Source organism: Meleagris gallopavo, chromosome 4 (genome assembly GCF_000146605.3).
Source record: "Meleagris gallopavo isolate NT-WF06-2002-E0010 breed Aviagen turkey brand Nicholas breeding stock chromosome 4, Turkey_5.1, whole genome shotgun sequence".
Lineage (NCBI taxonomy): Eukaryota > Metazoa > Chordata > Aves > Galliformes > Phasianidae > Meleagris > Meleagris gallopavo.
This window is the reverse complement of record NC_015014.2, coordinates 40,387,034-40,412,304: the sequence shown is the minus strand read 5'-3', so window position 1 is coordinate 40,412,304 and position 25,271 is coordinate 40,387,034. Positions and strand designations below refer to the sequence as shown.

Sequence of the window (25,271 nt, the reverse complement as noted above, 5' to 3'; positions counted from 1 at the left end):
GTTGTATGTTTTAGTAGTGAATGAGCTAGTGAGCTTTGGTATTTAAGTAGCTCTGGCAGTGAAAAGCAAAAAGGGTTATAATGAATTTGTTTGATCTTGTCAATCATTTAACTGAAAGCAATTCTTTTTCTAGACTCAGAGAGACTTTGAAGAATCTGTGCAACTCTGTGAAGCTTTAGCCATAGAAAAGGTAAGCCTGTTCGCCTTGAAATAAGATGGAAATTCCAATAACCTTTTCTAAAGCTTGTTGTGTTTCTTTCTTCAGGATATTGCTGTAAATGAAATCAATGTTTTGCAAGCGAACTTTAATAAGTTAGTATTAGAAAATGAACAGTTGAAATCAGAAATAAATGAAATGAAGGAGAAACTGGAGGAAAAGATAGAAATGGATGAATTTGAAGCACTGGAAAAACAAACACAAAGAGATCATGAGGTAAGATGCACAGAAGTATAGATAGATAGATTAGTATTCTCTATACTGAAATGTTTTTTAGAGTTTATTCTACAGAATGGATGCTACTTGGATGTTGATTTACAACAGGTGGTGACATAAAGAGAATTCAGCAGTTGAAAGAGTGAGCCTAGGTTTTAAAGTAGACTGAGAGTGTAAAAATCAGACTTAAAATTTTAAGGGTTGCATGCTGAGGTTTGGTTAAATGTATGTCTGTATGTATCCATATGACTTTTGCGTGTATATATCTAATATGTGTATGAAGAGTCTCTTGCAGAAATCAACAAGGTTTTTTTGATACATAGACGTGTGCTAAGGTCTAATATTCTAGTTGCCCAAGAGCTAGATGGTGAAATAAGTTACGTAAGAAAAAGACACTTGAGATAATGACACTCGGATGTACTTTACTCCATTTTTTTCCCAATAGCTTTTCTACAAGGAACTGGACACTTTCCTGTGTTGGCCGAAGACTGCCTGTACATGTTAGGGTTACCATAATGCTAAGGTTGAAGCTGAAGTTGTATTCTTTCACACTTGTTTTAGGTCACAGTTTAATGAGATCACCTATTATTTCTGGCAGAGATTTATGAGTCTTAAAACGGATGCATAATCTATTATGATTTAACTTGTATTTAAGATTATGTTGAGAGACACTTTCAGTAGACTATTTGTGCTAGCTTCCTTATCAGGTCTAGTCTGTTACATTTGTCCCCTGAGAAAATTTTATGTATCTAGTGAGGAAAAACAATGTTCTAAACTAGCTTTTATTGCAAGAACTACTTATTTGAGCAAATCACATCTGCAGATGAGTATCTGAAGACAATCCATAAAATGTAATATGTAAAATATAAAATGTCAATACTTGTACAGCAGAATAATCATAGTATAGCTGACAGGTCACATACTTCACACTTGACTAAACATACTTAGCTGAAATAATCAGTTTCAGTCAGCAGAGGCACATAGAGGTAAACTCAATACTGGATAATGACATTGTTATACCTGGCAAGTAATATAGTACTATATCTTCTACAGCTATCCTCTGACTTAAAAATTACAGATTAGATTTTCTTTTTTCTATATTTGCAACAATACAGAAATACTCAAAGAAGAGTGCTAATTTTTAAGCTTTTCTAACAAAGACCAAGAAAAGAGCTCTTTCACTTTAAAAGTGCTTCTATATCTAGTCGTCTACTTGTGCTTCCTTTCACAGGATGCAACTTGAATGCATTCATGGCTTGCTTATTTAAACTCAATTTTGATACCACTTTCTTGTCAACAATTAGATTATCATTAGTATCTGCACTGTGCAGAAAAGACTGTTTAACATGACCAGAGTTGGACATTCCGTATCTGTATGATTTCTGCATGAACTGCTTTGATCACATTGCTCTCACTTCTTGAGCTGTTGCAGATTCAATTAGACCTGAATCATTTCTAACTGCTGTGAAGCTGAAATAGAGATTTTCATTTATTAATTTGAAAGAATGTGGCAACTATGATTTGCTAACAAATAGAAAAGGAAATATAATACAGACCTTGCTTATTTGCATGGTGATGGCAACTAAAACCATTGGTGTGGGTGCTTTCTAACATCCTCAGCTATTCTGCTTCAATTTGCTCCACAGATACAACTAATGCATGAAATTACCAACCTAAAGAATATTGTTTCAAATGCTGAAGCCTACAATGAAGAACTTGAGGTGAGCCTGTCTCATAAACTTGCATGCAATAAGATTTGTATGGAACATGGTTTGGTTTTTCCTGTATGGTATGGATGACCCAGACTTGATTGGACTCTAGTTAGTCTTACCAGTTATGAGAAAGATATGTCTCATCTTAAGAATCCTTTTTACATAATAAGCATTCTTATAGATTCCTATCAGGAAAACAAACAAACTGGGAACTATGATTTTTTTTTTAATTTATTTTTTTTACTTCCTTCTTTTCATGTAACTTTTAGGCAGAAATGAAGTCCAAACTGGAACAACTAAAAGAGAAAGAGAACAAAATAAAGATATTACAAAATCGTGTGGAAGAACTGCAGAAAGTGGAAATGGAAAAAAGAGAGACATCTCTTTTAGTGGTAAACATGAGTTTTCTACTGGAGTTGCTTAGGTTAAGTTTTGCTTTTCTGGAAGTGAGTTAAATTTAAGCATAGCCTTGATATGATGAAAATTGCTGCCCAACAGGTTTTAATTATTTTATGAAGCTTAAAATGCAAATTACTACAATATTAGTTCTGCAAGAAGGTTATTTTATTTTTTACTCTAAAGTAAAGCTATGGGAAATTCTGTACTTTATCCCAGCTCTCAGTGTTGTGCTACTGTTCATTTTAGAGGGAGTAATGTACCACATCCTGAGTCGCTTCTACATTTTAACCGTATTTGAATAATCACATTTGCTTTATTATGGTCGTCTTAATTTTTCGAGTTTTGTCTCTTTCAGGGGGATTCTGATAAATTAATTGAGGAAATTCAACAGCTGAGTAAATCCCTTTTAGATAGTGAAACTGTAGCCTTGGATGCCAAAAAAGAATCTGCTTTTCTCAGAACTGAAAATTTGGAATTGAAGGAAAGGATGGTAATTACTTCTTAAACTGCTTTTGTAGTGGTACAAAGTACTGTTTGGGCAGTGTTTTCTCCCAGACTAGAAAAGAAGGGTATCTGTAAGGACAAGTGACTTAACACTCAAAGTAACGTTTTCACTATGGAACTCATGGAAAACGTACCTTCAAGAGGAAGATAAGAAGAAATCTGATGTTATGCAGGAGCTGGTCTTCAGTTTTTGTCTTTTATGCAAGAAGAGAGTAAATGAACAGTCTTTGAAGAGTTCCTAGGACAAAAGACTCCAAGTCTGATTTTAATAGGGGTCAGATTAGTAAGTTATCAATTTAGAAAACTGGGATGGGACTTTGAAATTTTGAAGGAGTAAAGGAAATAGGAAAAATGGCTATGGTTCTGATTTCAAATGTAAGATACATTTTGCTCTCTACATTTACTCTGAAAGAAATGAAATTGTTTAATGTTGGCAAATTCTATTAGACCAGGCCAAAACTGTTTTGATCAATAACACGGAATGTGTCAGATTTAATAATTAACTGTTAAACAAGTAAACTTGTATTTTGTGTATGTTGTTTTGTTTTCCTGAAGAATGAACTCTTAAATAATCACAAGCAAATGCAAAAGGATGTGCAGCTTTATCAAAGCCAAATAGAAGCAGGAAAGGCGAACTACAAAAAAATGCAAGCTGACTTGCAGAAGGAGTTGCAGTCTGTATTTCAAGAAAACACAAGGCTAAATTCACTGATGGAGGGTAAAATACCAAAAGGTAGTATTCTGTTTAAGTTGATTTTTTTTTTCCTCTCCTGTTTCCTTTTCCCCATTTGAGGTAGAGGGGGATGTAGGAATGCTCTTTTCTCTCTGAAGTTATGGTCAAGATAAGATATTGGAATCTCTGATACTGATGGCACACAGCACTGCATTAGCACTTTCTTAAAATATTTGTAAAACTGCAATTTCCATAATGCTTTGTATTTCACCTAAGACAGTCAAGTTAATGAAGGATATCAGAGAGAAAGTGGAAATGAACTGAATGCTAGTCTAGCCAAGTGAAGACCGGATTCAAAGCAGTAGTTCCATCTTTTGATTGCTGACAAATTACAAAATAGTCTTTGTAGACTTGACATCCAGAGCATGATATGAAACAGCTTAAATTAAAACCTATTTTTCTTCTCTTGCACTCTTATTAATTAAAACTTCTTGATTGTCTAGATTTGGTTTCTCTTCTGGACCTGGAAAAAAAGGCATCTGACTTAAAAGCAGAACTAGAAAAAGCATTGGAGGAGAATGCACTCCTACAAAAAAAAGTAAACGAGTTATCAGAACTTCAGCCTCCTCCAAATACTGTTGAGATGCAGGAGACAGAGGTAAACAAAAATTGAACTATTCTGGAGCTTGTCTTTCTTTCGTGCTTTTTATATTGTACTTGACTAATAACACGTTAATGGAGGCCAATTGGATAGTTTTCAGTAAAAAAGTTGTCTTGAATCAAATAAGTTTTTACAAAGTTCATTGTGCTGCTGTTTCTCAGGTATTTGATATTTACACTCAGGAATAAATCAAGAGTTGAATGCTCAGTTATAGTCTGCTATAACTAATGAAGTATTTCTAGTAAAAAGCTTGCTTATTTACCATGGTCATAATTTGATAGCTACATGTGTTGCATCCTTGTTCACGACACCATTTTACCTATCCTAAAACAGAATTTTTGTCTGGTTGGGCAAAAGTAAATCTTAACACTTCTGAGTAGAAACGTTAGTTGGAAAGTAAAAGGTTTAAATTAAACTTTCCAGAATTTACAAGCAGACTTTCTTGTTTCCTGGCAGGGCATAGTTTAGTATATCTTTTCCTACAAATTCTTCCTAAGACTTTGCAAATTTGTTATACTCAGTAGCAAATACAGGAGAATTTATATGCACTTACGGTCTAGGGCAAGTAATCTTGCACAAACCTGATTGTGAATATTTTGCAGAATGTTCCAAAACCTTCTATTGGCCTACTTATTGAGGAGAAAAAAAAAAAAATTAAGTGGATGTTAAAAACTTTATTGCAAGTAGTGCTGATACATCAAAAGTACTTAATCAGTTTAAGAGCCATAGCTTGTCATATTAGTTCAGTTCTCAAAACAGTGACAGGAAATATTTTAAAAGCATCTTAAGAGTTAGAGGGAAGAGTTTTAATGGTTTCTGAATCCAATAAGATTTGCCTCCTCCCTTCTCCCCGAAGTATTTAGGTTTTGTTTTATTGGGATTAAGTGTTGAAGTCTAGCAATGTACTGCACTCTGTTTGCTTGTATTTGTTTCTTAAGCCTGCATGAGTACATTTTTTATTATACAGCTATAACAAATACTGACTTTTAAATGCTGTTTATTTTTTTTTCTGACAGATTCTTGAAAAACATGAGGAGTTAAGCTTACTAAAATTGGAAAGAGAAAAGCTGCTCTCTGCGGCAGCTGATAATGAAATTAAACTTAACTCTTTGACTGAGGAAATTGAAAAATCAAAAAAAGAGTTAGAAGACGCACAGCTTAAATACGTAAACTCTAATCAGGAATATGTAGTGCTTAAACAGCTCCATGAAGAACTAGAACAGAAATACCTGGCTGTATCAGAAAACTATGAACAAATGAAGCTTCAAATAGAACACTTGTCTAAAGATGCAGAAGAGTCTAAAACAGCCTTGGATTATGTGAAATTAGAGGTTGGTGTCATATTCCTCTTCTTGACATATTCCTACTCTTTTGAAGAGTGAAAGGATTGTCTAGCTTGTCTAAGCAGATGAGTCTGTGAGATCATGTATATATTATACTGTTCTACATGAGTGAAAGTGTTTATTCCTTTTAAATTAAAGCTCTCTAATAAAATGAAAGAATTGGAAGAAAAGACAGCAGACCACAAACATCATCTTCATATAAAAGAAGAGCTTGCTCAGGCTCATCACAAGCTAAATGAAATGGAACAATTAAAAGAGCAAGAGAAGATTATAGAAGCAAGATTGGAGACCAAGGATTCAGAGATCCAGGCAGTTCTTCAGCAGCTTAGTGGATGCTGGGAAGAAATAAAAACTCTCACTCATGAAAGAGATCAGCTGAAACAAAAAGAGGAATCTCTCCAAGCTGAGACAGAGCAGCTCAAAGAAGACATAAAAGACACTGTTTCAATGGTAGGGATTCTGACTTTATTGAAGTGGACTGTACATAATAAAACTATAAAAGAACTATGTAGGTTGCTCTGAAAGTAATACCTCCTATTTATTTCTATGGAAACTTCAACAGATATAAAGAGCATAGTAACACTCTTTGATAGAGTTTCGTAGCTGAGAATTTTCTCTGTTTTTCAGTATAATCAACACTATTAGCTATGTATTTCTGCCAGCAATGAACTAGAGCCTTCATGTCACACTTGTAAAAATCTGCACCAGTGGAGGTGGCCCACTGTTGTCTCTGCTGAAGTGTACTACCCACCACTTAACTGCGCTAACACCCACTGTTCAGTCTCTAGAAATGTTAAGCGAGGGTCAGTGAAGTTTTCTGACAGGTCCAGCTTCTGGACCAGGGTAAGTGTACATGGAATAATTGCTACAGGTGACTTGAGAAGTCACCTTGAAGTGTAGCATTGCTCACTGGGAAATGAAGGTATGTATTGTTTACAGGGGATATGAGAGCAGAGTGCAGTTCGTATACCATTATATAGTACAGAACATTGAGCATAATGGAGACTGTGGCCAGGTTCTGTGACCTGTAGTAGTCCCCTAGGCAACCTTAGGTTTCAGCAGTGTCAGGAAAACCTGATGTACTGCTTTAAGAAGAACAATGCTGGGATGGGGGAACTTGATGGTGCCAAGACACTGATAATCTGCTTACTCCTGGACCAAATGTTTTGGGTTGTGTTGTTTTGTTTTGACAAAATGTGCTGCTTTGGGTGAGCTGTGCTCGTTATGAACTCATCACAGAACGTGGGAAATGGTTTCAAACTGAAATAGAGGAGATCTAGATTGGATGTAAGGAGAAAGTTTTTACAATATGGGTGGTGAGGCAGCACTGGTACAGGCTGTCCAGGGAGGTTGTGGCTGCCCCAACCCTGGAGACATTCAAGGTCAGGCTGGGCTGGGCCAGACTGCGCTTGATCTGACCCTGATTGAGATGTGGCTGTCCCTCTTCATTGCAGGGAAGTCAGACTAGGTGACCTTTAAATGGTCCTTTCCAATTCAAATGACTATGAATGTCAATGGGTGCATTTTTTTTTTTCTACATGGAGGAATTAAATGGCACACCTTTGCTTCATATACACTTCCATATCTGACATCGATTTGTCAAACTGTTCCTTTGTTGCCATCTGTCACACAGCAACAAAATGTAATGGCTTATGGGTGAGAAAGTTCTACCTCTACTGCCACTCCACCAACATCCACCTCTGGTGTGAGCCAACATAATAAAATAGAAGGCATTTCTTTCAGAGCAACCCTTGTATATTGAAATACATGGAGGACAAGGGGAGTGAATTTTTTTGGTATTTTGCTTTTCTTTGGGTGTGGGGTTTTTTGTTTGTTTTTTTGGGGACTACCTACTAATGTGGCAAAAAAAATAATAGCATTCCTGTCCTATGGATTTTCTTTATTCTAAAGAACATTTTAGCGCATGAAGAACTGAGAAATGCACAGAGTTCTCTCCGGAAATCCCAGGAAACTGTTAAGAAGCTGGAGAAAATTATTTCTGAAAAAGAGGCTCAGATTCTGAGTGCTAAGGAGATGCTCGAGAAAACTACTAATGAACTTAAAATACAGGTAAGATGTTTTGTAATCATTCAAAACTAAAATGTTTCAAGTGTTTTCCCCAATACCATGAAAGTAAGTCTTGTTGGTCTGATTAGTCTCTTCTTCTTGCCCTTAAAATTCTAGACCTTTGGTAGAAAACAGTCAAAAAAGTGGCATTCATAGCTTGAATTTCTATGGAGATCAACAGCTTATAATGTACAATAAACTTTTTCCTAACTATTGTGTCCTATAGATACCAACTTGACAGGTGAAATTAGATGGCAAATAGAGATAAGGGGTACCCAAGAGTAGTAACTAAGTTTATGGTTTGTGAACTTTGTTCTCAATGAGAAATCTAGTACATGGCTGTAAATGAAACCGAGTTCGTAACGTAACAGGAAGCTGATGTTTTTCAAGCTTGTGTACAAATGACCAGGAAGAGTGCTGTGCCTTATGCAGTAGCTTCAGTAACAGTTCCTTTCACAAGCCAATCTGTAATAGATGACAGTAGACTTACACTGTAAGACCCAATAAACTAATCAATGTTAACTTACTATTTGCATGGTTTTTGAAAGAGCAAATGCATAGGAATAGATAGAGAGGTGTTTCTTACTTGGCTTTTTCCTATGAGATATTTTCTAAATAAAACTTAACCAGTATTAGATTAAAAAAAAAAAAAACCTGCTAAAAAGTTAGCGTTTAAAGCAGGTGACAGAAAGGCCAAAGGCTGTCGGATTTTTTTCCCCAGATTTGTAACAATTTGTTAAAGATTTGTTTAAGAATACTATAGCTGAATAAATGAAAGTTCTTGCGTTTTAGTTTTCATTTTGAATTGTTGGAGATGCTATCTTTGCATACTTTGTAGTTATCACAGATGACAGAAGAACTTAAAAACATCACATCAGAAAGAGACAGGCTTGCTGCAGAAGATAAAAGCCATAGAAAAAGTGATGAGCTTCAGGTGTTAAAGGAACAAATATTTTCCCTTACACAAGAGAAGAATTCATTACAGGATAAGCTGGACAGTTTACATCTAAAAAAGAAGAATATGGAGAAGGAACTCTGGTAAGTATTATAGTAAGTTTATAATTCAAAGCATGCATGTTTAAACTTTAAGTGATAATAGCTTGCTAAATAAAGCAGAAAAGGATCCTACTATTTGACTGCAGGCCATCAGACACCGCAAGCAGTATTGTTTACCTAAAAGGTAATTCAACCAATACTATCAGTTGTATCTGGGCAATTAATAGCAAGCTATCTGTAAATAGAATTTTATCTTGATACAGGATGATGGTGTTATGGGTTGATCTGCACAGAGATGAGGTACTGTAGTTAAGTATTTGAACCTAGGAGTTGCTTAACTGGAAGGGATGGTGATGGCTTTTTCAAAGCATAGAAACCTTTTTGGTTTCTTTTCTAGACAAGGTATGTTGATGGTCTTTACGCCCAACATTTTCCTTAACTGAGCCTGCTGATAGTATGTGTGTGGTTTTGTACATAAATGCATTTGGAAAATATAAATTTATAAAATACACATGTAGTATTTATGGGGAGGTGGACAGACTTGAAGAGATAATATCGTGACATCTTATCATAGAATCATAGAATGGCTTCAGTTGGAAGGGACCCTAAGGATCATCAAGTTCCAACCCCCCGCTATAGGCAGAGCCACCAACCTCCAGATCTGATACTAGACCAGGTTGCCCAGGGTCTCATCCAACCTGGTCTTATCTAATGTTGAGACTAGATACATGGACAAGATCTCTGTAGCATATTTGTTTTTCCTCAGGATTGAGCCATAGCTGTGATGTTCTGTTTTTGGCAACCTGTTTCAGAAGACATCTTTTCAAATTTTACATATATATGTATTTTTTTCAAGAAATTTAAAATACTGAATTCAGTCAAATCCTATTAATTTCCATATACAAATTCCTTTAAAACATAGGTACTGCTTTTTTTTTTTTCACAAATAGCTTGTAAAAGGTCTGATAGAGTTCTCTTATCACTGCTTCCCTAAATGTGTTGACTTTTATTCCTGTGTAAAATAGGAATCAGTGATTCAAGAAAAATCTGTTGAGCAGGAATTAATTCATCTAAGAAAGGAGCTGAGCCAGACAAAAAAGAAACTGCATGAAATGGAGGAAGTGAAGGCAAGTGAATTCAACAGGGAATCTGAAAAAGTGGAACAAACAGATCTTATTCCAAAATTGCATGACTGTCGAGAAATGAGCACTATGACAGAAAGAGACGATGATTTTAAAATGCAACTGGAGAATCTCCAAAGTGAAAGAGACCATCTGAGAAACACAGTACAGGAAGCAATTAGCATGGTAAGAAAAACTGTTATATGCCTTTAAGGCAAAGTCTTTAGTAAGCTTCTGTCATAATTTTTGGAAATGATGCTCAAGCTTTAATTTATTTGCACTATTTTGTGTTCAAAGAATTCAGAAGTGCAGGAAGAATTGAAATGTGCTCATAACTCCATCAGACAACATCAAGAGACCATTGTGGATCTGAAAGAAAGTATTTCAGAGAAAGAAAGTCAACTCTTGAAAGCGCAAGAGGCATTGAAGGAAACAACTGAACTGGAGCAGAAGGTCAGACATTGTTTTGTGAACCAAATAAATTCTGTCTTCTACAGACTTCAGTTTGAAAGGTTTCAATAAATGTATTAACAAAACTTAAAGCTTTTCCCCTTATTTAACTACTTCGTAAAAGAAGGCCATAACAATAGAGGAAATGGGAAGATAACCAAATTGCAATTTGGTATGTAAGCTACAGCCTTTATAACAAAATGTGCATTGGTGCTGAAGGATCAAATATTAAACATTAGTGCTTCTATTTGACCTCAAGTTATTTTCCAAGTCTTACACTTCTTAACATTATTATAGTTAACATGCTATCTTTCAGCTATGTAACTCTGAAGATACCTAAGCGACTAAAGGGCAATTCAGCCCATTCTTTCACTTGCTATGCTTATTATAACTTTATTTTTTCTGCTCATTTTTATATATGAAGCTATTACTGCTTTAAGAAAAAAATAGGCTCGATTCTATCAAGCATTATCTGCTGTGGATACAGATCTGCTGTGGAGTTGTTTTTCTGGAATTATTGTGAACCGTAGGTTTTTATACACACTTTCTAATGAGATAGAAACACTGAAATATAATTAACATATAAGTAAAATTGTTATGTCATTTGTTTGCAACATTAGTAAACTGATGGATATTTCTTCTGTAAAATTTTTTACAACAACCGATATGTGTAGGTGGTGCTTTTGAAATGAGATCCTCTGACACTTTTCCTACATCAACCAGACTACTGAGACAAAAAAGCAACTTGAATTAGAAAGTTCCTTTTTTTCTTCCAAGCATCCATAGAAATATCATCCGTATTAATAAGCTATTTGTTCTTTCAGCTCACTGAAGTAACTGAAAACCTGGCTCGCATCTCTTCTGAGTATGGCAAACTACTGGCAGAAAAAGAACAAATAGAAAGAAGAATGAATGAGGAGATTTCTCAGCAGCTTGAGAAAATAGCTTTACTTAATGTGGAGAAAGATGAGCTACAGCAAATGGTAGAGGTCTCTAAAACAGAAAAAGACCAGTTGAAGGCTGATTGTAAGGAAAGCAAGGAGAAAGTATGTATCAAATCTCTTAAATAATTGTTTTAAAGGCACTTTATCTCTCTCAATTTCTTCAATGCTGAAGCTATCAGCTGTTCAGTATCCCTCCCTCTATTTGTTCTCAGTAGCAGTAAACTAAAAATTGAGTCTACTAATCCAATCTGGATTTTGGAATTTCTCTCTTAATTTTCCTTTGCAGCAGTTGTGGTCACTATGCCACTCTGGATTAACCATAGTTGTCCACCTGCTGGATAAATGCTCTACAAGTTACTGTTATGTTTCCAACCTACAGTAGCTTTGCATTTAGCACTGAACAGTAAAAGTAATCCAAGGTTATGAAAATGAAGGGTTTGAGGTTTTCTACCATTTCAACCCAGAATGAGTTGACAAAGAGAAAGATAAATCCAGAACTGAAATTGATTTGCTATTGAATCTCTGTGTCTTGATTCCTTGTTTTGAAAGCAGGATACTGCTTATTCAGTATCCCAAGCATTTGCCTAAAAAATGTTTACTTTACATCATTTCAGACAAACTTGGCCTGCGCTAACAAAAATTAAGCTGCTATGTTCTGAAACTAAATGGAAGTGTGATTAAATAATTATTTCGGAAAAGAATTTGCAGTTTCAAATAGTTCTCTCCTAGAAATTCAAATGCCTTGTCTTACCACTCTTAACTCTTAACTTAAATGAGCAACGTTTAAGAAAGTCATACTGGGTATTCAGCTGTGTAACATTTTGTTTTGAAGTTGATAGAAGTTCTGACAGAAATGGAAAGTCTGCAGGAAGAACTAAAGCATCAGAAAGAGCAAGCTGATATTCAGAAAAATATGCTGGCAGAAGGAGAAGAGAAACTACAAAACACTGAAGAAAAGCTAACTGAGGAAATAAAAAAACTGAAAGAAAAGGCAAGTACAATAATATAAACTCCTCTTAAAACTAATTTAGAGACTGTCTCCTCAAGGATTAACAAGAAGGAAAAGGTACTTACCTACAGTAACTTGGGCCATTTTACTGTTTGATAGGTGATCTTTTGATAGTAGTTATTAGCAAAAATTCCTGTTGCTAAACTGTTTGGTTTCTTTTTTGTTTTGTTTTTGTTTGTATCTTTGTAGATAGACAAGTTGAATGAGGACTTAAATTCAGTAAGCAAAGAAAGGCAACAGGTGCTGGAAGAAATAAAAGAAAAAGCAGAGTATGAAAACAGTGAACTTCAAGAGCTGGGGAAACAATGTGCTTTGTTGGCACAGGAGAGAGATCAGTTCCAGGGAATGCTGGAATGTGTTCAAGCAGAGAAGAACAAACTGGAAGTTAACCTACAGGAGAGTATTAATAAGGTGCTTTGTCTTTGATTTAAGTATAATAATTATAAATGTTGGAGAGAAGATTGGCTGTTACTTGAAACTGTTTTGGAAAAAGTTCTTATGGATATTATATAACCAAATTGAAAAATACTAGTGAGCTTTAATTTCTGTCTTGAGAAATTGTATTTTAGGATGTATACAAGCTCTTTCAAAAATCTTATCTGAGGCTACTTCATGTAGAAAGGAATGAGCAAATGCATATGTTGAATTACCTAAACACTCTAGTGATATTTTTTGAATGCTACAATATCTCTTCTTGTTGAGTTCTGAAGTTAACACTGAAAGTGACAAATTGTCTAGATTTTTATTTTGTTTCTGGATATTCAACAGTGAAGGTGATAGTTTGGTTCAGTGTTGAGCTGGAATTCTTATTCAGATTCAGTAATCTGTAGATGATTCAAATCTGTGGTGCTACCCATTCATTTGAATTTAGGTATTTTTTAGTGTTAGTTGTATTGCTATGAAACTTGAAATTTAGAGATTTAGTATAAAGAATGCTACTCCTATAATAATCAAGAATAATTTAAAATTACTTTGATAGTATTCCCACTGATAAAGTTGTCTCATATGAAGTCATTATTTCTAGACAGTTATTAAAGTAATATGAATGAGGTTCACATCTCTCCTTTGTGTTCCTCTTCTCTGAAACAAGAACTGTAGAAAGTCCAAGCATTTTGATAGCATATTTTGTACAGTTCTTTACACTAAATGCTAATGACTTGTCAATATTCTAATTGGCAGTTTTTTCTTAGAATAAACTTTACAAATAAAAAATATGTAACTTCTATGCTCAGACTGAAGCAATTTGTGATTTTTTTCTAAGTATTTAACTCCTATGAAATAGAGTAATCTGGTGTGTTAGAAGTAGATTCATATAATATCTCACAACTTTTTAAATATTTGTTGGTCTAATTTTATCTCAGGTTCTCGAAACTGAAAAGGAGTTGAAATGTCATCAAGAACTCCTCAGCGATGAGAAAATGAAAGCTGAAGAACGGGAAGAACATCTGTTAAAGGTTCAGAGGAAGTCAGAGATTTTACAGGACAGCCTAACAAATAAGGTGGGGAGTCTGTGGTTTTTATCTAGTTACTCCATAATGCTGCTTTCTGATGTTTTAATCACTGAGCTAAATTCTTGGTCAAGACAAATCCTATTTAATTTTAAGCTGCCAGCACATCATTCTGTGTTCTATAACAAGCACGAACATGACAAACAAAGGATTCTGCAATGATTTAAGTAAGATTTAGAACCAACATCTTCAACTCATCTCAGATGAGTTGGCTGCTCCACTATAGTGTGCATAAATCCGCATCCATCTTTAATATGATGGTAGTTGTTTATGTATTCATTCAGAATTTAAAAATCACTGTGTAGACAGCATGATTCCAAGTGGGTTTGGAATCTTTGGAGCTTTGCACAGTTTCAAACTGTATCTGGTATTCAGCAAGTATTGCTGCTTAGATCTTCCCAGCTCAGTCTTTTTTGCAATTTTTACTTTGCAGTTGATCTGTCAAACTTGTTTTGTCTCTAGATCTAACAATGTAAGTAAGGATTGCTTTAGGTAAACAATTAGTGTTAGTATTCAAATCGTTAGAGCAGGTAGATGGACAATTCAATTGTGTTTATCTTCTGTTAATTTTCCATTTGTTTCTTTTGTAACGTGGATTTGTGTTGACTGCATTTTGTTTTCACGTTGCTTTAGTGCAACCCAAAGATGGCTAGAGTTCTCTGGGTATAATGCTGTTCTTAATCTTCTGAGAGATTAGAACATTGAAATAATTTTTAAACTTTTCATGCTGCTAGTGTGAGTTTTAGACTTATTGGAAATTGTCTTGTCAAATACAGACAACTCATTTTAGTCTTTCACAGTGGAGTCTATAGACTAGGACCATCTCATTTTTTTGTTGTTTTTTTCCTCCAATATTACAGATTCAACAGTTAACTGAGATGCTAAATAGCATATCGAGTGAAAAAGACCTGTTATTGGCTGAAAGAGCTACTCATTCTTTCCAACTTAAAGAACAAATCTCATCAATTAATCAAGAAAAAGATGAGCTACAAAAACTTCTCCAGGACATCAGTTCTGAGCGGGACCAACTCAAGATGGAATTGCAAAAAAGTTCTGAGATGGTTGGTGTTGCAAGCCACATACCTAAGTTAGTAATAAGTTACCTTCTTGAATGGTACTTAATTATGTATGCATTTATTGTAGTGTGTTGAAACAAGTGAGAAATTGGAATGTGCTCTGAACAAACTGAAGCAGAGAGACCTGAATGATACTTCTGTTCAAGTGAACTTACTGGATAATGCAGAGCAGATGGATGATGACAACCTGGTGGCAAAAAGCTTGAAAATTAAGGTAAACTGCTGTACTTTTTAAAGGATATATATCAAACTTTAATACCGTTTATTCAGGAGCCTAAACCTTACTTCTGTGTATGATTTATAAAGAATTGGTGAGTCCTCTTTCTTGAAATTAAAAATTGAAAATGAAGTTAGTAATGGCCTGTAAATTTAGGCTGTCCTATATTTGCCTTGAGGTGTAATCTAGGTTCTGTATGTGATTTGTGAGGTGCAGTTTACCAATTGACTCTTGAAGCATATTTGCATTTCATAGCCTGCTAACTGCTTTAAACTTACGGTGGAAGCTTTCCTAGGAAAGAAAGCAGCATGTCCATTTCACAAAGGAAGATAGAAGGCAGAGTGTTAGGAGCAATTTCATGATCTTTCTTTCCACAAGAGGATCAAAGAGATCAGCCCCATTCTGAGAGCAGTCTGGGTAGAAAACTCATGAACAGACAAGAAATTTTATTTCAGGCCTAGCTTACTGTTTTAATCTTCATCTTTGACAACAGGACAGACTTCACGTCTTGCTTTACTCTTCTTCCTTTGTAAAACCTTATGCGCGCTTATGCGTGCTGTGGAATCTGATGTTCAGCTTATTTATAACTAATGACTCTTTGCTTATTGTGACTTAATTTGCTTAATTTATATTTAGGAACTTCTTGAGATATTCCCAGATATAAGGAAGAGGTACGATTGTCTCTCTACAATGTCTCTCGATCTAAAAGCTGAACTGGATTGTCAGAAAGCAGTGATAGCTGCAATACTGACTCAGCTTTCATTGGAACAGAGTAAAGAAGTCAATCAACTGCAAATGGAAAATGAGAGAATTAATGGTCATCTCCAGAGTTTATTGAACAAATTGAAGGTACCAAGTAAAGTGCTGAATATGTGGATAATTCATACTGCTTTGTTTTATTTTTTTTAAATAGTCTCACTATCAATAGCTAGGATTCTATATGATCTGGCTTTAATGTTTCATAAATGCTTGTTTTAAAGAAAATAGACCCCTTATATATCTAAAAAAAACTGGAACTGTTTAGATAAATGAACCTCTATTTTTTTTTTTTTACTGTAATTCAACTGCTTTCCACAGTAGTATTTCATCGGTACTAATCCATTTTCACTGATGGGAACTGTTCTGTTTGTAAATCAAATTATAGTCATCTGAGTACCTATTTCCTTGGAGAAAATATGCAAGATGCCTTGGAGATCTGTTTATTTTGTAAAAATACCAAAAAGTTTAGTAACTTCTATGGTAATTCAGACTTTCCTCAATCCATAGTTCTGTGGAGAAACATACTGCAATTATTAGGGAAAATTGAAAAGATTTAGGAAAGAATTACTGACATCATGAACACAAGTATAGTAAAACATATAGTTGTGGTGTTTTTTTCTCATTTACTATGAAAGGGAGGGAGAAGGAAGGCAGGGAGGCAAAATAATGATAGAATGAAAGTTCTGGTAATAAAAATATCAGTCATCTTTATAAATACCATTGCCTAAAACGTTTAACAAGAAAGGTTTAACTAGTATTCTTAAAGAATCTGATCTCCTATTTTTACATAAGTTACCTAATGTTCTTTTGTTGTTGTTGTTCAACAGTTTTTGTTCAGTCGTGTTTGTTCAAAGAAGAAGGATTATCATGCTACTGTTAACAAGTATGTAATGGAATTGTATGAGGAAAAGAAAAAACAACATCAGTTACAAGTTCAAATTCAGTGTCTGAAGAAGTGTCATTTGAATCAGAATGAAATATCTTCTCAAGAGTTAAATGTCGAAACGTGGCAGAGTTTGCAACTGAATACACAGGTATGATTTAAAATTTTCAAAGACTTGGGTATTTCAAAACATGATGTAACGTGGTTGCACTAGTCTAATGGACATTGTTTTTAGCTATTTAAACTTTGCTTGAGGAGGGAGAAGCAATTCTATTTTAATGCTAACCAATTACATAAAATGAACTTGGTTTGGTAAAGTGGCTAAAAATTAAGTTAGAAAATCTTTTGACTGTTATTTACTAGTTTGCCGTGTAGAATACATTTCTATGTGATACTGAGATGATTTCTGTTAGCAATTAGATAAATTTTCACTAACAAACATTTTTCCATTTTCACCTTCCCACCTGCACCCAGGAGCCTGGGTTGCCTAATTTTTCCAGTAGGGGATAGTGAAATTTCTTTTAGCCTAGCAAAAATGGAATAGTTAGATGCTAAAATGTACTTCCTCTATATATAGATAGCTGAGGGGGCAAAAACATACATACACCTAACAAAACAATATTTTAACTTGATCCCTTCTCTGTGAAGATCATCCTCAAAGATATATCAGAAATGGAGAGTGAACTTCTCAGCATAGAGGCAGAGTTGCAGCAGGAAGCAAGTACTAGAAAGGAAACAACACAGTTCTGGGAAACTTGTTCAGGACACCACTGTAATACAGAAGAACTTAAAGAAGAATTAAAGAAGGATAACGAAAGGCTTTTACAAGTCATTAAATTCTGGACTCCAAAAGGAAAGGTAAATAAAAACTTGATTCATAAAAAGTGTATTTAATGTGAGTACTGTGTTAAATACTTCTGTAATCTAGTTGAAAACAAACAAAAAAAAGAACTATTTTGAAGTTCATTTATTAATTACTCTCAGCACTTGTTTTAGTATTTAACTGTGTAAAATGTAGGAATAATTAGAAGATTTCTTTAAGACTTTTTTTCCCCTCGTGCAATTAAGTTGGAAACTTGTGCTTAAAAAGACTTGTGGGAGACAATTTTGTGTGTATGTGGCAGGTTTTTCAGTATCATTTGTGTCATGAGTTCATGTGGTCTTGTCCCTGTGGTAGGGGGCCTCCCAAAACCCTGCAGGAAGACGAGTACAAAAAGATGGGAGTACAGCTAGATTGAGGTAACAGAGAAACTGATTTACTAGAAGTGATAAAGGAATATGAGATAAAACGATATAAAAAGAATCACAGAATCACAGAATTGTAGGGGTTGGAAGGGACCTCTAGAGATTATCGAGACCAACTCCCCTGCCAAAGCAGGTTCTCTACACCAGGTTGCACAGGTAGGCGTCCAGGCGAGACTTGAATATCTCCAGAGAAGGAGACTCCACAACCTCCCTGGGCAGCCTGTTCCAGTGCTCCCGTCACCCTCACCGTGAAGAAGTTCTTACGCACATTCGTGCGAAACTTCCTGTGCTGCAGCTTATGTCCGTTTCCCCTCGTCCTGTCTCCACGTACCACTGAAAAGAGACTGGCCTCACCGCTATGGCCGCCACACCTCAGATATTTATAAACCTGGATCAGGTCCCCTCTCAGTCTTCTTTTCTCAAGGCTAAACAGACCCAGTTCACTTAGCCTTTCTTCATAGGGGAGATGCTCCAGGCCCTTCACCATCTTTGTGGCCTTCCGCTGGACTCTTTCCAAGAGATCCCTGTCTTTTTTGAACTGGGGAGCCCAGAACTGGACACAGTACTCCAGATGAGGCCTTACCAGGGCAGAGTAGAGGGGGAGGATCACCTCCCTCGACCTGCTGGCCATGCTCTTTTTAATGCACCCCAGAATGCCATTGGCCTTTTTGGCCACAAGGGCACACTGCTGGCTCATGGCCAACCTGTCATCCACCAGGACGCCCAGGTCCCTCTCTGCAGAGCTCCTCTCCAGCAGCTCATCCCCCAGCCTGTATTGGTGCATGCAATTATTCCTCCCTAGGTGTAAGACCCTACACTTGCTTTTGTTGAACCTTATCTGGTTTCTTACTGCCCAGCTCTCCAGCCTGTCCAGGTCTCGCTGAATGGCAGCACAGCCTTCAGGCGTGTCAGCCAATCCTCCCAACTTCGTATCATCAGCAAACTTGCTGAGGGTGGCCACTATCCCCTCATCAAGGTCATTGTTGAAGATGTTGAACAAGACCGGACCCAACACAGACCCCTGGGGGACACCACTGGTTACAGGTCTCCAGCCAGACTCTGCACCACCAACGACGACCCTCTGCGCTCTGCCAGTCAGCCAGTTCTTAACCCACCTCACCGTCCACTCATCTATCCCACACTTCCTCAGCTTTGTTATAAGGATGTTGTGGGAGACAGTATCAAATGCCTTTCTAAAATCAAGGTAGATTACATCTACCGCTCTTCCCCCATCCACCCAGCATGTGACAGCATCATAGAAGGCCACCAAGTTGGTCGAGCTTGACCTCCCCTTGCTGAACCCATGCTGACTACTCCTGATAACCTCCTTTTCTCCCAGTTGTCTGGAGATGGTATCCAGCACAAGCTGTTCCATCACCTTTCCAGGGACAGAGGTGAGGCTGACAGGCCTACAATTACCTGGATCTTTCTTCTTGCCCTTTTTGAAGACTGGAGTGACATTGGCTATCCTCCAGTCTTCAGGGACCTCCCCTGTTATCCAAGACCTCTCAAAAATGATGGAGAGCGGTTCGGCAATGACCTCCGCCAGCTCCCTCAGCACGCGTGGATGCACTCCATCAGGTCCCATGGACTTGTGGACCTTATTACTGCCTAGGCGCTCACACACATCCTCTTTCCTGACTAAAGGGAAGTCTCCCATTCCCCAGACCCTCTCACTGATCTCCAGGGTGTGGGATTCCTGCGGGAGAGCCTTTTCATTGAAGATGGAAGTAAAGAAGGCATTCAGTATCTCTGCCTTCTCAGCATCCCCTGTTACCAGAACCCCCCCCTCACTTAGTAAGGGGCCCCCATTCTCTCTAGTTTTCCTTTTGCTGTTAACATACTTGAAGAAGCCTTTTTTATTATCCTTTATCACTTTAGCTAGATTCAATTCCAGACGGGCTTTAGCCTTCCTCGTCGCATCCCTGCAAATGAAGGGTAACAAGTTGAATAAATGGGAGAGAGAGCTATCTTTCTAACTGTGCTGTGGATGGCATTACAGAAAGAAGTAGAGCCATGGTTACATCACCTCCTTTTCTCCCAGAAACCACGTGGTAATTACTTGGGCTACTGGGAATTGCAGTTTTTTCACTACAGTGAACACTACAGGTGGTGAGGCAACTGCTGGATCTCACCATGCTCAATGTAAACAAACTTATTCCTTCTAGCCAATATGTCTACCCTCTTACCATACAGTGTAATGCTGTTAGCCTTGGAATCTTGATAAATCTCTTTTGTAAGAGCCCCTTAAGTATTGGGTGGCCACAGTAAGGTCCCCCTGGAGCATTCCTTGGATGCTAAACAGCTCCAGCTCTTTCATACTGATGGGAGTGCTCCAGCCCTCTGAGCACCTCTGAGTGTCAGTAATTTCATTTCTGGTAGCAAGTGTCTTCAAATGGGACACAGAATCAAGAATGTACAATTAACACAGGCAAACTTCCTATTTCTTTACTTATTTCTAGCTTGTTCAAAAATTTTATCTGTATTGCATTATTTTTCAGATACTCCTTCAACATTCTTCAGATCTGGATGACAGAACTTCAACATTCTTTAAGAATGCTGACGTTGAATTGAAACAAAGAAAAGAGAAATCTGAAGAGTTGCTTCAGGATCTAAACACTCTGAAACAACAACTGGCCCCTGGTGGCTCTGCTCATCTTCTATTAGAAGAAGAAAATTACAAACTTCATACTGAACTAAAGGCTGCAAAACAAGATATAAAGGTGCAAAAAACTTACTTAATGCTTATTTTCTAGGTGGGAGTACCATAAACTGAAAAGTTTGGTAGCTGTAAATCTCTGCCACACTGCCCCAGAATACGCTTTGCTTTTGTATATTTATTTTTATTCCCAAAGCGAAAGAAAGGTCAAACTCTTACCTGTAATGGGATTTATTTTAATTGTCTGTTTTCTGTATCCAAATGTCAGTTTACAAATGTATACAAAATGCACCCAAATTTTTCTGAAGTATAGATTCTAATAATGTGATACTCTTGAGGCTTTGTGAGATAATAGTATTTTCCACAACTGGAAGCACAGGAAAATTCTGTCTTTATTCCTAGGAACTGAACTCTTTCCTTCTGTCATACTTAACATTACAGTTACTCACACTCAAATCACCTTTTCTAGACTTGAGTGTTCCAGAATGCCATCAGATGACACAAAACCAATGAACAGTGTTACGGAATGTATAAGAACTCTTCCTTGTTTGTTGTTCTAGTGTTTTGTTTTTTTTTTCCCCCCTCAAAGTGTATGCTGTGTTAACAATGTAACAGCATGTGATCATACTCATAAGTTGTGATGTAACTACTCTTAACTGCTTATCTCAATAGGCTCTGGAAGTAAAACTCCAAAAGTTGGACAATTCAGTAAATGAAGCAGGAAAAAATCTCAGAGAGAAAGATGACAAGATAAACAAGTTACAAGCACAGATAAGGATAACAACAGCTTCAAGTGAGCTCACCCAGCTACAAGCTAAACTGAATGAGACAGAAAAGTGCCTCAGAACTTCCCTAACAGAGAATCAGAGTCTTCAGGTATAAGCCAAATTCTTTTCTCATTTTTCTCCAACATGGAAAGAGTGTTTTACAGTCAATTTATTCTGCATGGTATTCTTAACATTAAAACACTCTACTTGCATGTTTAGTATGCAGCTTCACTTGCTACCAATGCAACTTTCAAAGATAAGTTCAAACACATGTTATGGTATTAGAAGCTAATATGTGAGTGTGTCATTATACCACAGTTAGGACAGCAACTACTACTGTGGTGCTAGTTGATAGCGTGGATGTTCATACTCTAGAATAACTATGCTTCAAACTTTGTCCTGCAAGATGTGATACACAAGAATAAACAAAGCAGTCCCCAGATCTGCTGTAAGAATCCTTAACTTATACTAAACATTTTATTTTTAGGCAAAATTAGATAAAGGTGCTGAGTTGTACAAAGAAGAAATCGATCAGCTCAAAACACAATTAGTAAAATGTGATATGGAAAGAATGAAGCAATCAAACTCTTTTGATATGAAGTAAGTTCAAGTTTATCTTTCCATAGTTCTTAACTACCTATTCCCAACCCTTACCTGACAAATAAGTAGTAAACATCCAGCTTTACATGCCTTAGGTTTTTATTCTATCTGTATTTCAGAGAAAGTAAAAATCATATGTATCTCAAGCTGATTACCAGTCTCCTTCCCTGTACACTCACCAAAGTCGTACCATCATTGGCTTAGATTGGAAGATGACTTAAAGATCATCTAGTTCCAACCCCCCTGCAGTGGGCAGGTTTGCCACTCACCAGATCAGGCTGCCAAGGGCTCCATCCAAACTGGTTTTGAATGCATCCGGGGATGGGGCATCAACAACTTCTTTGGGCAACCTGTTTCAGCGCTTCACTACTCTCCAAATAAAGAATTTCTTCCTAAATTCTAACCTAAATATCCCCTCTTTTAGTTGAAAGCCATTCCCCCTAATCCTACCAGCATCAGACTGTAAAAAGTTATTCCCTCTCCTGTTTATAAGCTCCCTTTAAGTACTGGAAGGCTGAAATGAGGTCCAGAGCCTTCTCTTCTCTAGGCTGAGCAAGACCAGTGCTCTCAACATTTTTTCATGTCTCAAACAACCTATATTGAGCCATAAACCATAACTATTCTGACAAAGAAATGTGAGGGAGAAACAGCAACTGGCAGCGCTCTATAACTCACTGGACAGAGAATTAATTCAGTTCAAACTTCTGCTTTTCTGCACTTTAACTAAAACCTTGCTGACAACCAGATGTAGAGTTAGTCATGTGTTTTTATTTTCTATGCATTTATGTTAGGGCAACTGAAAAATCAAATAGATCTCCTGCAACTTAGATTACTAAGTTTAAAACTTTTTTTTCCCCCTGTCTGCCTTCCCACCAACACAGACTTGCTAATTATAAAGCTCTTGCAGAACACCAAGAAGAACAGTTAAGAAAGCTAAAAGAAGAACTTAGAAGAGTGCAACAAGAGCAAGATGTTACTGGTAAATTCAAAACCTAAATAAAGGACTGTTTCATATTAAGCATTCAGTTACATAGTTTAAATTCCAGATTGGGATGCAGGCCATTTACTTCAAAAAGATATGAGAAGTGTTAGGCTTTGGAAGAGATGAAAGGTTAAAATACACTAACTGCATATGCAATGTATTATAATCACAGCAGGTCTTGTATTGTTTTGATTTTTTTTGTATATTTCTCCAGTCATACTAGCAATCATAACGGGATAAGCTGCTGCAGTTGTAGTGCCTTATGTTTCTAATTCTATGAGTAGAACTAGAAATATAGAATTGTATGAATTGGAACGGACCTTTAGAGGTCAGCTGATACGACTCCCCTGCAGTGAACAGGGACATCAATAACTACATAAGGTTGCTCAGAGCCCTGTCCAGCCTGATCTTCAGAATGTCTCCAGGGATAGGGCATCCACCATATCTCTCTCTGCAACCTGTTTTAATACTGCACTACCCTTATCATAAAAACAATCTTTTTCCTTGTATTCAGTCTAAATTTCCCTTCCTTTAGTTTGAAGCTATTTCCCCTTGTCTTATCACAACAGACCTTCTTTCTTATGGCTACCTCTTACATACAAAAAGTTCACTATCAGGTCACCTCAGATCCTTCTCTTTAACCTGAACAACCCCAGCTTTCCCAGCCTGTCTTTGTAGGACAGGTTCTCCATCCCTTCGATCATTTTTGTGGCCCTACTCTGGATGCTCTTCAACACATCCATGCCTCTCCTTACTGAGGATCCCTACACAACTCAAACTATATAACTACATAAAAGCTGAATGGTCCAATGAAGCATCTCTTATGCTTCTTAATATCTCCCTGGCAATGTGATTACTGGTGGTGGGTGTTAGAGTTGGTGTTACAGCTAGAAAGATTATTGTGGTGAAAATAGGAAAAGAAATAAATAGGGAAAGAATGCTCACTTGTATCCAAGGATCTAGGTTTGCAGAAAGGACTCCATGAAGGAGTCTAGAGATCCTTCCCCAGTGGCAGTCAGTCCTTACGTGGAGTCTAGGAGAGGTGCAGCCAGGCGCCAGTCACACAGCTGAATTACCTTCATCTGTGTTCCTACTGGGCTGACCCAGTCCTTTCCTCAGGTGATCAATCAGTGGTTCAGGCTGTGACTCAACAGCCCCAAACAGTGAGTTTTAAAAATAGCTGTTGTAATGACACTTGTAACCTAGTGAGGTTTTACATATAAGACTACAGGAAGAAATCTTGTATAGACATATCTAAAATATATATTGATGTGATTTTTAAGCACTGTAATAATAATACACATATTTGTATGAAATTTTTTCTAGTAATGTCTGAAAAAGAAGTTCCTCAGCAATCCCAAATGCCCATTCCCATTACTTGTGGTGGTGGCAGTGGTATCGTGCAGAGCACACAAATACTTGTTTTAAAATCTGAACAAGTTAAGCTGCAGAAAGAAAACTTGCACCTGAAGAAACAAAATGATATTCTACTAAGGTAAGCATAAAAATGGTAAGCATCATGTAAGTAATTATCACACTTTCTTTCTAGGAAGCCTGTAGGACTGAATAACTGCTCATCTTAAGATGCAAAAGAATGTAGCAAGTCTAAACTTTTATTAAAAGCTAGTGATATATTTGTGTGTGTGTACCTGTTTATGGCTTCTGAGCTTTAAATTGCTTTCTTCCATAAGAATTTGTTCTAAACGTTTATCAGTAACTGGGAGATGAACTTAGTTGAAAATGTTTATGGTAAAATTGTTGGAAGGGATCTTAGCTTAAAAAGGAAAAAAAAAAAAAACAAAAACCATGAAACTTTGTACCTCTAGAACTGATACATTTGGATATCATAGGAGGCTTTTATTGCCTAGTCTGTGATATGTTATTTGAAGATGTAGGAACTGTCTCATCAGGATTGTTTCTCTTTTTACTTCAGAGAACAACTGAAGGTTTTTATTAATTAAATGCTGGAAATTTTTTTTCTACTCAGTAATGAGCTTCAACTGAAGGAGGAACTTAGAAAATGGAAAGAAAGAGCACTAAAATTGAGAGAACGATTCTCAAGAGAGACTACTCAAGAGACAGTACCAAGATCTCCAAGGAAGACGGTGTCACGTTCCCTTAGAGAGCCAACTTCACCCTCCAAGGAGTCTGTATCTCAGGAAACTGTGACTCAGTACATATCAAAGCCTTTGCCATTGACGTGTCCAACAAACTTCTTTGATAATTCTAACTTACATACACTAATAGGTATGTAACATGGTGG

General features: G+C 36.7%; 1 protein-coding gene across 1 annotated transcript in view; it reads left to right on the top strand.

The window, feature by feature from the left end:
• The window catches only part of CENPE (centromere protein E), a gene marked incomplete at its 5' end in the record, with an annotated part of 39,248 nt that overhangs the window by 11,645 nt on the left and 2,332 nt on the right, over window positions 1–25,271 (top strand). Inside the window, 29 exon segments of the mRNA XM_019615132.2 lie at window positions 134–190; window positions 266–433; window positions 2,080–2,154; window positions 2,415–2,537; window positions 2,900–3,034; window positions 3,604–3,781; window positions 4,225–4,379; window positions 5,399–5,713; window positions 5,864–6,175; window positions 7,637–7,795; window positions 8,631–8,796; window positions 8,799–8,830; window positions 9,814–10,095; window positions 10,207–10,362; window positions 11,184–11,405; window positions 12,136–12,294; window positions 12,502–12,723; window positions 13,674–13,811; window positions 14,681–14,881; window positions 14,964–15,110; window positions 15,750–15,962; window positions 16,700–16,906; window positions 17,404–17,613; window positions 20,502–20,723; window positions 21,332–21,535; window positions 21,914–22,026; window positions 22,908–23,005; window positions 24,335–24,503; window positions 24,996–25,255. Of these exon segments, the coding sequence (XP_019470677.1) occupies window positions 134–190; window positions 266–433; window positions 2,080–2,154; window positions 2,415–2,537; window positions 2,900–3,034; window positions 3,604–3,781; window positions 4,225–4,379; window positions 5,399–5,713; window positions 5,864–6,175; window positions 7,637–7,795; window positions 8,631–8,796; window positions 8,799–8,830; window positions 9,814–10,095; window positions 10,207–10,362; window positions 11,184–11,405; window positions 12,136–12,294; window positions 12,502–12,723; window positions 13,674–13,811; window positions 14,681–14,881; window positions 14,964–15,110; window positions 15,750–15,962; window positions 16,700–16,906; window positions 17,404–17,613; window positions 20,502–20,723; window positions 21,332–21,535; window positions 21,914–22,026; window positions 22,908–23,005; window positions 24,335–24,503; window positions 24,996–25,255 (5,098 nt within the window).